This window comes from Panulirus ornatus, chromosome 31, assembly GCF_036320965.1.
Source record: "Panulirus ornatus isolate Po-2019 chromosome 31, ASM3632096v1, whole genome shotgun sequence".
NCBI classification, from domain to species: Eukaryota; Metazoa; Arthropoda; class Malacostraca; order Decapoda; family Palinuridae; genus Panulirus; species Panulirus ornatus.
The window spans coordinates 17023092-17039509 of NC_092254.1; the positions used below are offsets into that span (position 1 = coordinate 17023092).

General features: G+C 40.3%; 1 protein-coding gene across 1 annotated transcript in view; it reads right to left on the reverse strand.

The window, feature by feature from the left end:
* Positions 1–16119, reverse strand: part of LOC139758847 (BMP-binding endothelial regulator protein-like) — a 138032-nt gene extending 121913 nt beyond the window's left edge. The window contains exons 1-3 of the mRNA XM_071680705.1: positions 15975–16119; positions 15552–15668; positions 12575–12688 (exon numbers count right to left, since the gene is read on the reverse strand). Coding sequence (XP_071536806.1) covers positions 12575–12688; positions 15552–15594 — 157 coding nt within the window. The 5' untranslated portion in view covers positions 15595–15668; positions 15975–16119. The remainder of the gene's footprint in view (positions 1–12574; positions 12689–15551; positions 15669–15974) is intronic.
* Positions 16120–16418: the final 299 nt, after the last annotated feature.

Below are 16418 nucleotides of genomic sequence, written 5' to 3' on the forward strand. Positions count from 1 at the left end.
CTTTATCTGTAAACTTAAACCTGGATTTAACAGAGAGATTTATGATATACATAAATGCATCGATAATGATTTTTACTTTCTTCGCCCAATAAAGACGATTAAAAAGTTATTTACGTAAATATACTGAAGTATTATCTAACCCCTATAATCAAAACTTACCAGGAAATGATAATACCTTTCCTTCCTTCACTTCTTCTCTTACTTGTGCTGATCTTATTTCCTCTCTCAGTTCCATTGGGGAGGCAGTTGAATTGGATCGTGCTAAAACGCAATGTCTCTCTCTGGATCTTTCTGAGAATCAGTTTTGATTTAGACACCAGAGTTCATCTTTGTAATGATACAGACACGACGCTAATAACCATATCCTCTAACTTTTCCCGGAATCCATCCTCATCTTATCATGACAAGTTCTGCTTCACAGAAGGTGGCAGTGTTGTATAGGGGACGTAATTATCTGTCTTGTGAGCAGATGTTTCATAGTAACAGAGGTTATACTCGCCCACGTATGGGATGGTGCGCGCACATGGGGGGGGGGGGATCATCCTCCGTCTCTCTCTACACTGGAAGTCAAAGCTTCACGTTTCATGGATGATGTTCGTGATGTTCTGGGTGTTAATGGGTCATTGTGTTCCTCAGTGGTCTGCATGTGTCCACCCGTGGCACGCGTTTGGCTGCCGTTGCTTCCTACAGTTTCCGTGTGGTGACCAGTCACTCCAGGATTCTCCGTTATGAAGCCTCCTTCTTTCATGGAAGATCTGAACGGTTGAATTCTTTTCTTTCTTATTCCTTTTTTCTTCATATAACCTTTCTACATTTAAGATTCAGATCTACAAATATTAACAGAGCCATGAATAAATTATGCTCTCTTTCTCTTTAACTTTTTCTTTCTGTTATCTCCTCTGGCCATATGTCGATCACAATATTGAAAACCTTTATATACAGAAAACCCACCACGTATGCTCATATATCCATTATTACTCATCTCAACATGACAGAGTTAAATTATCATCATTTCAATCTATGTTCCTTAGAGCATTAGGTATTTGCAGTCCAGATTTTATTGATGATGAGTTTGAGAAAATATATTCTATTGGATCTAAGTTAAAGTACTCTAGATCTTTCCTTGATAAATCCCTTAAGTTAGCAAAGAAATCATATTATAGAGTTGAGCCTAAACCTCCCATTGACAAGAAGAATCTTTTAGTTCTCCCTTTTAATGATAATTTTACTTTACTTACCATGTTGCTTAAATCCTTTAATGTAAATGTTGCCTTCAGCAACAATAATACTATAAAGAATATCTTAATTAGGAATTCACCAGAAAATTCTCCTGGATGCATCTATAAAGTGCCATGTAGAAATTGTGATAAGTTTTATGTTGGTCAGACTGGTAAGGATCTTTCTGTTAGACTTAAGCAACATAGATATAGTATAAGGGCGGGACAAGAATCAAATGCCTTGTTTCATCACGTTAAAAACTATGATCATTGCATTGACTGGAGCAATGCCATCTCATTTATTAACTCTAACTCTATTACCACGAGAATTGTCATTGAAACTCTTGATACTAAATACACAAAGAAGTATAATCTTAATGTTAGTGATGGTCTATGCAAATTAGATAACTTTGTTCTTGAAAAAATTTGTGAAATGATAAGTTTATGAACGCTCGTTGTATGTTTTGGACAATCACATGTTTACCAAATGGCGTCCTAGCTTCGTCTCTTCGATGTATATCAACTGACTGTTATATTTGTCTCTTGTGTCTCCCCTGAAGATGTGATTATTACTCGAAAGTGAACTTGGGAACTTTTCGTGTTTCATTTTCCCCGTGGACTCATAGGAATATTTGGATCGCGTGCAACAAATATATATATATATATATATATATATATATATATATATATATATATATATATATATATATATATATATATATATATATATATATATATATATATATATATATATATATATATATAAATATATATATATATATATATATATATATATATATATATATATATATATATATATATATATATATATATATATATATATATATACATATATATATATATATATATATATATATATATATATATATATATATATATATATATATATATATATATTTATTATTTATTATACTTTGTCGCTGTCTCCCGCGTTTGCGAGGTAGCGCAAGGAAACAGACGAAAGAAATGGCCCCCCCCCATACACATGTATATACATACGTCCACACACGCAAATATACATACCTACACAGCTTTCCATGGTTTACCCCAGACGCTTCACATGCCTTGCTTCAATCCACTTCTCCTTGTTCCCTCCACCTCCGACACATATATCCTCTTGGTCAATCTTTCCTCACTCATCCTCTCCATGTGCCCAAACCACTTCAAAACACCCTCTTCTGCTCTCTCAACCACGCTCTTTTTATTTCCACACATCTCTCTTACCCTTACGTTACTCACTCGATCAAACCACCTCACACCACACATTGTCCTCAAACATCTCATTTCCAGCACATCCATCCTCCTGCGCACAACTCTATCCATAGCCCACACCTCGCAACCATACAACATTGTTGGAAGCACTATTCCTTCAAACATACCCATTTTTGCTTTCCGAGATAATGTATATATATATATATATATATATATATATATATATATATATATATATATATATATATATATATATATATATATATACTTGCCCCTCTTTCCAAAACCCTTGCATTCATCTCCCTAACAAACCCGTCCATAAACAAATTAAACAACCATGGAGACATCACACACCCCTGACGCAAACCTACATTGACTGAGAACCAATCACTTTCCTCTCTTCCTACACGTACACATGCCTTACATCCTCGATATAAACTTTTCACTGCTTCTAACAACTTGCCTCCCACACCATATTATCTTAGTACCTTCTACAGAGCATCTCTATCAACTCTATCATATGCCTTCTCCAGATCCATAAATCCTACATACAAATTCATTTGCTTTTCTAAGTATTTCTCACATACATTCGTCAAATTAAACACTTGATCCACACATCCTCTACCACTTCTGAAACCACACTGCTCTTCTCCCATCTGATGCTCTGTACATGCCTTCACCCTCTCAATCAATACCCTCCCATATGATTTACCAGGAATACTCAACTAACTTATATCCCTGTAACTTGAGCACTCACTCTTATCCCCTTTGCCTTTGTACAATGGCACTATGCAAACATTCCGCCAATCCTCAGGCACCTCACCATGAGTCATACATACATTAAATAACCTTACTAACCAGTCACCAATACAGTCACCCCCTTTTTTAATAAATTCCACTGCAATACCATCCAAACCTGCTGCCTTGCCGGCTTTCATCTTCCGCAAAGCTTTTACTACCTCTTCTCTGTTTACCAATTTATTTTCCCTAACCCTCTCACTTTGCACACCACCTCGACCAAAAATCCTATATCTGCCTCTCTATCATCAAACACATTCAACAAACCTTCAAAATACTCACTCCATCTCCTTCTCACATCACCACTACTTGTTATCACCTCCCCATTAGCCCCCTTCACTGAAGTTCCCATTTGCTCCCTTGTCTTACGCACTTTATTTACTTCCTTCCAGAACATCTTTTTATTCTCCCTAAAATTTAATGATACTCTCTCACCTCAACTCTCATTTGCCCTCTTTTTCACCTCTTGCACTTTCTCTTGACCTCCTGTCTCTTTCTTTTATACATCTCCCAGTCATTTGTATTATTTCCCTTTCCCTGCAAAAATCGTTCAAATGCCTCTCTCTTCTCTTTCACTAATAATCTTACTTCTTCATCTCACCACTCAATACCCTTTCTAATCAACCCACCTCCCACGCTTCTCATGCCACAAGCATCTTTTGCGCAAGGCATCACTGCTTCCCTAAATACGTCCCATTCCTCCCCCACTCCCCTTACCACCTTTGTTCTCACCTTTTTCCATTCTGTACTCAGTCTCTCCTGATACTTCCTCACACAAGTCTCCTTCCCAAGCTCACTTACTCTCACCACCCTCTTCACCCCAACATTTTCTCTTCTTTTTTGAAAACCCATACAAATCTTCACCTTCGCCTCCAGAAGATAATGATCAGACATCCCTCCAGTTGTACACTTAGGTTCGGTAAAACGCTATCAGCTGGCTATGTGCGACTGTTCGGAAATAACCGGTATAGACCCTGTTGCTCACCATTGTGAGACGAAGGGTATTCGAGAACTTAGTATTTCGAATAGTTGTTTCCTATTATACAGTCCCATAGCCTAGCGGTTAGCATGCCCGCTTCTTGCACAGGGGTCCCGGGTTCGATCCTGGCTGTTGGAGGTTTGTATGTTCTATGAAGGTGCGCGTTCATATGCACTTTATTCGTATATATATATATATATATATATTATCCCTGGGGATAGGGGAGAAAGAATACTTCCCACGTATTCCCTGCGTGTCGTAGAAGGCGACTAAAAGGGGAGGGAGCGGGTGGCTGGAAATCCTCCCCTCTCGTTTTTTTTTTTTTTTAATTTTCCAAAAGAAGGAACAGAGAAGGGGGTCAGGTGAGGATATTCCCTCTAAGGCCCAGTCCTCTGTTCTTAACGCTACCTCGCTAATGCGGGAAATGGCGAATAGTATGAAAGAAAAGAAAGAATATATATATATATATATATATATATATATATATATATATATATATATATATATATATATATATATATATATCCATTGGTATAGGGGTGAAAGAATACTTCCCACGCATTCCTCACGTGTCGTAGAAGGCGACTAAAGGGGACAGGATTGAGGGACTGGAAACCCTCCCCTCCTTGCATTTCAGCTTTCTAAAAGGGGAAACAGATTGCTCATCCTCCTCGAAGGCTCAAACTGGGGTGTCAAAATGTGTGTGGATGTAACCAAAATGAGAAAAAAGGAGAGATAGGTAGTATATTTGAGGAAAGGAACCTGGATGTTTTGGGTCTGAGGGAAGTGAAGCTCAAGGGTAAAGGGGAAGAGTGGTTTGGGAATGTCTTGGGAGTAAAGTCAGGGGTTATTGACAGGACATGAGCAAGGGAAGAGTAGCACTACTCATGAAACAGGAGTGGTGGGAGTATGTGATAGAGTGTAAGAAAGTAAACTCTAGATTGAAATGGGTAAAACTGAAAGTGGATGGAGAGACATGGGTGATATTGGTGCATATGCACCTGGGCATGAGAAGAAAGATCATGAGAGGCAAGTGTTTTGGGAGCAGCTGAGTGAGTGTGTTAGTAGTTTTGATGCACGAGACCGGGTTATAGTGATGGGCGATTTGAATGGAAAGGTGAGTAATGAGGCAGTTATGGGAATAATTGGTGTACATGGGATGTTCAGTGTTGTAAATGGAAATGGTGAAGAGCTTGAAGATTTATGTGCTAAAAATGTACTGGTGGTTGGGAATACCTGGTTCAAAAAGAGAGATATACATAAGTATACTTATGTAAGTAGGCGAGATGGCCAGAGAGTGTTATTGGATTACCTGTTAATTGATAGGCGTGCGAAAGAGAGGTTTTTAGATGTTTATGTGCAGAGAGGTGCAACTGGAGGGATGTCTGATCATTATCTTGTGTAGGCGAAGGTGAAGATTTGTAGAGGTTTTCAGAAAAGAAGAGAGAATGTTGGGGTGAAGAGAGTGTTGAGAGTAAGTGAGCTTAGGAAGGAGACATGTGTGAGGAAGTACCAGGAGAGACTGAATACAGAATGGAAAAAGGTGAGAACAAAGGACGTAAGAGGAGTGGGGGAGGAATGGGATTTATTTAAGGAAGCAGTGATGGCTCGCGCAAGGGATGCTTGTGGCATGAGAAGCGTGGGAGGTGGGCAGATTAGAAAGGGTAGTGAGTGGTGGGATGAAGAAGTAAGATTATTAGTGAAAGAGAACAGAGAGGGGTTTGGACAATTTTTGCAGGGAAATAATGCAAGTGAGGGGGAGATGTATAAAAGAAAGAGGCAGGAGGTCAAGAGAAAGTGCAAGAGGTGAAAAAGAGGGCAAATGAGAGTTGGGGTGAGAGAGTATCATTAAATTCTAGGGAGAATGATAAGATTTTTGGAAGGAGGTAAATAAAGTGCGTAAGACAAGGGAGCAAATGGGAACTTCAGTGAAGGGGGCAAACGGGGAGGTGATAACAAGTAGTGATGATGTGAGAAGGAGATGGAGTGAGTATTTTGAACGTTTGTTGAATGTGTTTGATGATAGAGTGGCGGATATAGGGTGTTTTGGTCGAGGTGGTGTGCAAAATGAGAGGGTTAGGGGGAATGATTTGGTAAACAGATAAGAGGTTTTAAAAGCTTTGCGGAAGATGAAATCCGGCAAGGCAGCGGGTTTGGATGGTATTGCAGTGGAATTTATTGAAAAAGGGAGTGACTGTATGGTTGACAGGTTGGTGAGGTTATTTAATGTATGTATGACTCATGGTGAGGTGCATGAGGATTGGCGGAATGCTTGCATAGTGCCATTGTACAAAGGCAAAGGGGATAAAAGTGAGTGCTCAAATTACAGAAGTATAAGTTTGTTGAGTATTTCTGGTAAATTATATGGGAGGGTATTGATTGAGAGGGTGAAGGCATGTACAGAGCATCAGATTGGGGAGGAGCAGTGTGGTTTCAGAAGTGGTAGAGGATGTGTGGATCAGGTGTTTGCTTTGAAGAATGTATGTGCGGAATACTTAGAAAAGCAAATGGATTTGTATGTAGTATTTATGGATCTGGAAAGGCATATGATATAGTTGATAGAGATGCTCTGTGGAAGGTATTAAGAATATATGGTTTGGGAGGCAAGTTGTTAGAAGCAGTGAAAGTTTTTATCGAGGAAGTAAAGCATGTGTATGTGTAGGAAGAGAGGAAAGTGATTAGTTCACAGTGATTGTTGGTTTGTGGCAGGGATGTGTGATGTCTTCATGGTTGTTTAATTTGTTTATGGATGGGGTGTTAGGGAGGTGAATGCAAGAGTTTTGGAGAGAGGGTCAAGTATGCAGTCTGTTGTGGATGAGAAAGCTTGGGAAGAGAGTCAGTTGTTCGCTGATGATACAGCGCTGGTGGCTGATAAGGGTGAAAAACTGCAGAAGTTGGTGATTGAGTTGTAAAAGAAAAAGCTGAGAGTAAATGTGAATAAGAGCAAGGTTGTTAGGTACAGTAGGGTTGAGGGACAAGTCAACTGGGAGGTAAGTTTGAATGGAGAAAAGCTGGAGGAAGTCAAGTGTTTTAGATATATGGAAGTGGATTTGGCAGCGGATGGAACCGTGGAAGCGGAAGTGAATCATAGGGTGGGGGAAGGGGTGAAATTTCTGGGAGCATTGAAGAATGTGTGGAAGTCGAGAAGATTATCTCGGAAAGCAAAACTGGGTATGTTTGAAGGAATATTGGTTCCAGCAATGTTGTATGGTTGCGAGGTGTGGGCTATAGAAAAAGTTGTGCGGAGGAGGGTGGATATGCTGGAAATGAGATGTTTGAAGACAATATGTGGTGTGAGGTGGTTTATCGAGTAAGTAATGAAAGGGTAAGAGAGATGTGTGGTAATAAAAAGAGTGTGGTTAGAGAGCAGAAGAGTTTGCTTTGAAATAATTTGATCACATGGAGAGAATAAGTGAGGAAAGATTGACCAAGAGGATATATATGTCAGAGGTGGAGGGAACGAGGAGAAGTGGGAGACCAAATTGGAGGTGGAAAGATGGAGTGAAAAAGATGTTGAGTGATCGCGGCCTAAACATGCAGGAGGGTGAAAGGCGTGCAAGGAATAGAATGAATTGGAACGATCTGGTATATCGGGGTCGACGTGCTGTCAATGGATTGAACTAGGGCATGTGAAGCGTCTGGGGTAAACCATGGAAAGTTCTGTGGGGCCTGGATGTGGAAAGGGAGCTGTGGTTTCGGTGCACTATACATGACAGCTCGAGACTGAACGCTACCTCGTGCACATGCAAGGGGGGGGGGGAGATTGTTATTTCATATGTGGTGAGGTGGCAATGGAAATGGATAAAGGCAGACAGTATGAATTATGTACATGTGTATATGTGTATGTGGCCCAACCCACCCACATACACATGTATATACATACACGTCCGCACACGCACATATGCATACCTATACATCTCAACGTATACATATATATACACACACCGACATATACATATATACACATATACATGATTCATACTGTTTGCTCTTATTCATTCTCGTCGCCACCCCGCCACACATGAAACAACAATATATATATATATATATATATATATATATATATATATATATATATATATATATATATATATATATATATATATATATATATATATATATATTGCTTTGTCGCTGTCTCCCGCGTTAGCGAGGTAGCGCAAGGAAACAGACGAAAGAAATGGCCCAACTAACCCCCATACACATGTATATACATACACGTCGACACACGCAAATATACATACCCATACATCTCAATGTACACATATATATACACACACAGACACATACATATATACACATGCACACAATTCACACTGTCTGCCTTTATTCATTCCCATCGCCACCTCGCCACACATGGAATAACATCCCCCTCCCCCCCTCATGTTTGCGAGGTAGCGCTAGGAAAAGACAACAACAAAGGCCCCATTCGTTTACACTCAGTCTCCAGCTGTCATGCAATAATGCTCGAAACCACAGTTCCCTTTCCACATCCAGGCCCCACAGAACTTTCCATGGTTTACCCAAGACGCTTCACATGCCCTGATTCAATTCATTGACAGCACGTCGACCCCGGTATACCACATCGATCCAATTCACTTTACTCCTTGCCCTCCTTTCACCCTCCTGCATGTTCAGGCCCCGATCACTCAAAATCTTTTTCACTCCATCTTTCCATCTCCAATTTGGTCTCCCACTTCTCGTTCCCTCCACCTCCGACACATATATCCTCTTGGTCAATCTTTCCTCACTTATTCTCTCCATGTGCCCAAACACCCTCTTTTGCTCTCTCAACCACGCTCTTTTTATTTCCACACATCTCTCTTAGCCTTACATTACTTACTCGATCAAACCACCTCACACCACATATCGTCCTCAAACATCTCATTTCCAGCACATCCACCCTCCTGCGCACAACTCTATCCATAGCCCACGCCTCGCAACCATACAACATTGTTGGAACCACTATTCCTTCAAACATACCCATTTTTGCTTTCCGAGATAATGTTCTCGACTTCGAAACATTCTTCAAGCCTCCCAGGATTTTCACCCCCTCCCCCACCCTATGATTCACTTCCGCTTCCATGGTTCCATCCGCTGCCAGATCCACTCCCAGATATCTAAAACACTTTACTTCCTCCAGTTTTTCTCCATTCAAACTTATCTCCCAGTTGACATGACCCTCAACCCTACTGTACCTAATAACCTTGCTCTTATTCACATTTACTCTTAACTTTCTTCTTTCACACACTTTACCAAACTCAGTCACCAGCTTCTGCAGTTTCTCACGTGAATCAGCCACCAGCGCTGTATTATCAGCGAACAACAACTGACTAACTTCCCAAGCTCTCTCATCCACAACAGACTTCATACTTGCCCCTCTTTCCAAAACTCTTGCATTCACCTCCCTAACAACCCCATCCATAAACAAATTAAACAACCATGGAGACATCACACACCCCTGCTGCAAACCTACATTTACTGAGAACCAATCACTTTCCTCTGTTTCTACACGTACGCATGCCTTACATCCTCGATAAAAACTTTTTACTGCTTCTAACAACTTGCCTCCCACACCATATATTCTTAGTACCTTCCACAGAGCATCTCTTTCAACTCTATCATATGCCTTCTCCAGATCCATAAATGCTACATACAAATCCATTTGCTTTTCTAAGTATTTCTTACATACATTCTTCAAAGCAAACACCTGATCCACACATCCTCTACCACTTCTGAAACCACACTGCTCATTAAGTTTTAGGGAGAACAAAAAGATGTTCTGGAAGGAGGTAAATAAAGTGCGTAAGACAAGAGAGCAAATGGGAACTTCAGTGAAGGGCGCAAATGGGGAGGTGATAACAAGTAGTGGTGATGTGAGAAGGAGATGGAGTGAGTATTTTGAAGGTTTGTTGAATGTGTTAGATGATAGAGTGGCAGATATAGGGTGTTTTGGTCGAGGTGGTGTGCAAAGTGAGAGGGTTAGGGAAAATGATTTGGTAAACAGAGAAGAGGTAGTAAAAGCTTTGCGAAGATGAAAGCCGGCAAGGCAGCAGGTTTGGATGGTATTGCAGTGGAATTTATTAAAAAAGGGGGTGACTGCATTATTGACTGGTTGGTAAGGTTATTTAATGTATGTATGACTCATGGTGAGGTGCCTGAGGATTGGCGGAATGCGTGCATAGTGCCATTGTACAAAGGCAAAGGGGATAAGAGTCAGTGCTCAAATTACAGAAGTATAAGTTTGTTGAGTATTCCTGGTAAATTATATGGGAGGGTATTGATTGAGAGGGTGAAGGCATGTACAGAGCATCAGATTGGGGAAGAGCAGTGTGGTTTCAGAAGTGGTAGAGGATGTGTGGATCAGGTGTTTGCTTTGACGAATGTATGTGAGGAATACTTAGAAAAGCAAATGGATTTGTATGTAGCATTTATGGATCTGGAGAAAGCATATGATAGAGTTGATAGAGATGCTCTGTGGAAGGTATTAAGACTATATGGTGTGGGAGGCAAGATGTTAGAAGCAGTGAAAAGTTTTTATCGAGGATGTAAGGCATGTGTACGTGTAGGAAGAGAGGAAAGTGATTGGTTCTCAGTGAATGTAGGTTTACGGCAGGGGTGTGTGATGTCCCCATGGTTGTTTAATTTGTTTATGGATGGGGTTGTTAGGGAGGTGAATGCAAGAGTTTTGGAAAGAGGGGCAAGTATGAAGTCTGTTGGGGATGAGAGAGCTTGGGAAGTGAGTCTGTTGTTGTTCGCTGATGATACAGCGCTGGTGGCTGATTCATGTGAGAAACTGCAGAAGCTGGTGACTGAGATTGTTAAAGTGTGTGAAAGAAGAAAGTTAAGAGTAAATGTGAATAAGAGCAAGGTTATTAGGTACAGTAGTGTTGAGTGTCAAGTCAATTAGGAGGTAAGTTTGAATGGAGAAAAACTGGAGGAAGTGAAGTGTTTTAGATATCTGGGAGTGGATCTGGCAGCGATGGAACCATGGAAGAGGAATTGGATCATAGGGTGGGGGAGGGGGCGAAAATCCTGGGAGCCTTGAAGAATTTGTGGAAGTCGAGAACATTATCTCGGAAAGCAAAAATGGGTATGTTTGAAGGAATAGTGGTTCCAACAATGTTGTATGGTTGCGGGGCGTGGGCTATGGATAGAGTTGTGCGCCGGAGGGTGGATGTGCTGGAAATGAGATGTTTGAGGACAATGTGTGGTGTGAGGTGGTTTGATCGAGTAAGTAAAGTAAGGGTAAGAGAGATGTGTGGAAATAAAAAGAGCGTGGTTGAGAGAGCAGAAGAGGGTGTTTTGAAATGGTTTGGGCACATGGAGAGAATGAGTGATGAAAGATTGACCAAGAGGATATATGTGTCGGAGGTGGAGGGAACGAGGAGAAGTGGGAGACCAAATTGGAGGTGGAAAGATGGAGTGAAAAAGATTTTGTGTGATCGGGGCCTGATCATGCAGGAGGGTGAAAGGAGGGCAAGGAATAGAGTGAATTGGATCGATATGGTATACCGGGTTGACGTGCTGTCAGTGGATTGAATCAGGGCATGTGAAGCGTCTGGGGTAAACCATGGAAAGCTGTGTAGGTATGTATATTTGCGTGTGTGGACGTATGTATATACATGTGTATGGGGGTGCGTTGGGCCATTTCTTTCGTCTGTTTCCTTGCGCTACCTCGCAAACGCGGGAGACAGCGACAAAGAAAAAAAATATATATATATTTATTTCTTTATCATACTTTGTCGCTGCCTCTCGCTTTAGCGAGGTAGCGCAAGGAAACAGACGAAAGAATGGCCCAACCAACGCACATACACATGTATATACATACACGCCCACACATGCACATATGTACATTTTTATTCTCCCTAAATTTTGATGATACTTTCTCAACCCAACTCTCATTTGCCCTCTTTTTCACCTCTAGCACCTTTCTCTTGACCTCCTGCTTCTTTCTTTTATACATCTCCTAGTCATTTGCACTTTTTCCCTGCAAAAATCCTCCAAATGCCTCTCTCTTCTCTCTGACTAATAATCTTACTTCTTCATCCCATCACTCGCTACCCTTTCTGATCTGCCCACCTCCCACACTTCTCATGCCACAAGCATCTCTTGTGCAAGCCATCACTGCTTCCCTAAATACATCCCATTCCTCCCCTAACTCCCCTTACGTAATTTGTCCTCACCTTTTTTCTTTCTGTACTCAGTCTCTCCTGGTACTTTCTCACACAAGTCTCCATTCCAAGCTCACTTACTCTCACTACTCTCTCCACCCCAACATTCTCTCTTCTTTTCCCTATTCCATTATTTATAAGGGATAAAGCTGAATCATATATATGGATCTTACATTCTTGTGACGGAAGCTGCATAACTTGACCATCCACACACACATGGGTCGTACAGTTCGGGAAGGACTGTATTATGTCGTTGTTCCTGTACAAATTTGTGTCCACAATACAACCTGTAATTAGGAAATATCGTCAGATATTAAGCAAGTAAAAATGCGATGAAAAAATACACGAGTAATAAATGCCAACATAAATGATAGAATAACAAGTGCCAGGAGATCTGACGCAGCAAGAAATGCTAGATAAAATGATACAATGAGTAACAAACAACAACAAAGACAATCATATTTACACACATTATATCAGAATCTTCAAAAGAATTTAGTCAATTAACAACTTATGTCTTTATGACAGAGGTAATATCATCCTGAGGATCTGAAACGCATCAGTATCCTAGATGTCTGAAAGATGCAATAGTATCCTAGATGTCTGAAAGAGGCATTAGTATCCTAAGTGTGTGAAAGAGGGAGTATATCCTAGATATCTGAAAGAGGTAGTAGTATCCTAGACATCTGAAAGAGGCAGTAGTATCCTAGACATCTGAAAGAGGCAGTAGCATCCTAGATATATGAAAGAGGCAGTAGTATCCTAGATATCTGAAAAAGGCAATAGTATGCTAGATATATGAAACAAGCATTGGTATCCTAGACATCTGAAAGAGGCAGTAGTATCCTAGATATCTGAAAGAGGCAGTAGTATCCTAGATATCTTAAAGAGGAAGTAGTATCCTCGATATCGAAAGAGGCAGTAGTATTTTAGATATCTGATAGAGGCAGTAGTATCCTAGATATCTGAAAGAGGCAGTAGTATCCTAGACATCTGAAAGAGGCAGTAGTATCCTAGATATTTGGTAAAGGTAGGAGTATGCTAGATATTTGAAAGAGGCATTAGTATCCTAGATACATGAAAGAGGCAGTAGTATCCTAGACATCTGAAAGAAGCAGTAGTATAGAAGATATCTGAAAGAGGCAGTAGTATCGTAAATGTCTGAAAGAGGCAGTCGTATCTTAGACATCTGAAAGTGGCAGTAGTATCCTAGATATCTGAAAGATACAGTAGTTACCTGGATATCTGAAAGAGGCAGCAGTATCCTAGATATCTGAAAGAGGCAGTAGTATCCTAGACATCTGAAAGAGGTTGTAGTATCCTAGATATCTGAAAGAGGCAGTAGTACCCTAGACATCTGAAAGAGGCAGTAGTAACCTAGATATCTGAAAGAAGCAGTAGTATCCTAGACATCTGAAAGAGGCAGTAGTATCCTAGATATTTGAAAGAGGCAGTAGTATCCTAGACATCTGAAAGAGGAAGTAGTACCCTGGATATCTGAAAGAGGCAGTAGTGTCCTAGATATCTGAAAGAGGCAGTAGTATCCTAGACATCTGAAAGAGGCAGTAGTATCCTAGACATCTGAAAGAGTCAGTAGTATCCTAGATATCTGAAAGAGGTATTAGTATATTAGACATCTGAAAGAGGCAGTAGTATCCTAGACATTTGAAAGAGGCAGTAGTATCCTTGATATATGAAAGAGGCAGTAGTATCCTAGACATCTGAAAGAGTCAGTAGTATACTAGATATCTGAAAGAGGCTGTAGTATCCAGACATCTCAAAGAGGCAGTAGTATCATAGACATTTGAAAGAGGTAGTAGTATCCTAGATATCTGAAAGAGGCAGTAGTATCCTAGTTATCTGAAAGTGGCCATAGTATCCTAGATGTCTGAAAGAGGCAGTAGTATGCTAGATATCTGAAAGAGGCGGTAGTATCCTAGACATCTGAAAGAGTAAGTAGTACCCTATATATCTGAAAGAGGCATTAGTATCCTAGATATCTGAAAGAGGCAAAAGTATCCTAGAAATCTGAAAGAGGCAGTAGTATCCTACACATTTGAAAGAGGCAGTAGGATCCTAGACATGTGAAAGAGGCAGTAGTATCCTAAATATTTAAAAGAGGCATTGATATCCTAGATGTCTGAGAGAGGCAGTAGTGTCCTAGATATCTGAAAGAGGCAGTAGTATCCTAGATATCTGAAAGAGGCAGTAGTATCCTAGATATTTGAAAGAGGCAATAGTATCTTAGACATCTGAAAGTGGCATTAGTATCCTAGATATCTGAAGAAGGCAGTATCATCCTAGATATCTGAAGAAGGCAGTGTTATCCTAGATATCTGAAGAAGGCAGTATTATCCTAGATATCTGAAGAAGGCAGAAGTATCCTAGATATCTGAAGAATGCAGTATTATCCTAGATATCTGAAGAAGGCAGTATCATCCTAGATATCTGAAGAAGGCAGTATTATCCTAGATATCTGAAGAAGGCAGTATTATCCTAGATATCTGAAGAAGGCAGTATTATCCTAGATATCTGAAGAAGGCAGTATTATCCTAGATATCTGAAGCAGGCAGTAGTATCCTAGATACCTGAAGAAGGCAGTATTATCCTAGATATCTGAAGAAGGCAGTATTATCCTAGATATCTGAAAAAGGCAGTATTATTCTAGATATCTGAAGCAGGCAGTAGTATCCTAGATATCTGAAGAAGGCAGTATTATCCTAGATATCTGAAGAAGGCAGTATTATCCTAGATATCTGAAGAAGGCAGTATCATAAAACTAGATATCTGAAGAAGGCAGTATTATCCTAGATATCTGAAGAAGGCAGTATTATCCTAGATATCTGAAGAAGGCAGTATCATCCTAGATATCTGAAGAAGGCAGTATTATCCTAGATATCTGAAGAAGGCAGTATTATCCTAGATATCTGAAGCAGGCAGTATTATCCTAGATATCTGAAGAAGGCAGTAGTATCCTAGATATCTGAAGAAGGCAGTAGTATCCTAGATATCTGAAAGAGGCAGTAGTATCCTAGATATGTGAATGAGGCAGTAGTATGAGACAGCATGACCTCCTCCTCCGTCTTGTGTCATGTCGGGTTATCATTCCTGTGTTGGTTGGGTTGTACATAATGAACAACGGTTACTTACATCCTGGGTTGTGGGAACGTTTGATCCTTCCGTCAACACACATGTCAACGTTGCAGGAGGGGACAGTAGGGTGGAGTTTGGTGCCACAGTTGTAAAACTTTCCTGCCTTCACACAACCTGTTGTGGTGCAGCAACAACACTTAACAAGTCTCATCACACATTAACTCATTACATAATCTGCCATGATGGTAATTACTCAGCGTACAGGGAGGACACAAATGTATTGAGTGAAGGAGGAGGAGAGAGAGACGTGGATGACGTCACGGAAAACAGACAGGATGACAACAGTGTGCGTCGGGAACTATTGGCAACACTGCAAGAATGAAGCTTGACTTACTGTCAACAAAACAAAGTTCACTCTGACTAATGTATGTGTGTGTGTGTGTGTGTGTGTGTCTAGCATGAGAAGAGGCAGCTACGCACAACATGGTAGTGACGTCTTTATAGCAGTGCCGTTGGAGCACCATCGTCTCCAGCAGTTGGTTCCTCCTGGTCCATGGTTAATGTCCTCATCAGGGAAGTACACCTTGTTCTCGAACACACAACCTGGAAGTATGAAACTGTCCAGTTTTATTCAGTATATTATTATCATTATGTTATACACAACCTGGAAGTAAGAAACTGTCCAGTTTTATTCAGTATATTATTATCATTATGTTATACACAACCTGGAAGTAAGAAACTGTCCAGTTTTATTCAGTATATTATTATCATTATGTTATACACAACCTGGAAGTAAGAAACTGTCCAGTTTTATTCAGTATATTATTATCATTATGTTATACACAACCTGGAAGTAAGAAACTGTCCAGTTTTATTCAGTATATTATTATCATTATGTTATACACAACCTGGAAGTAAGAAACT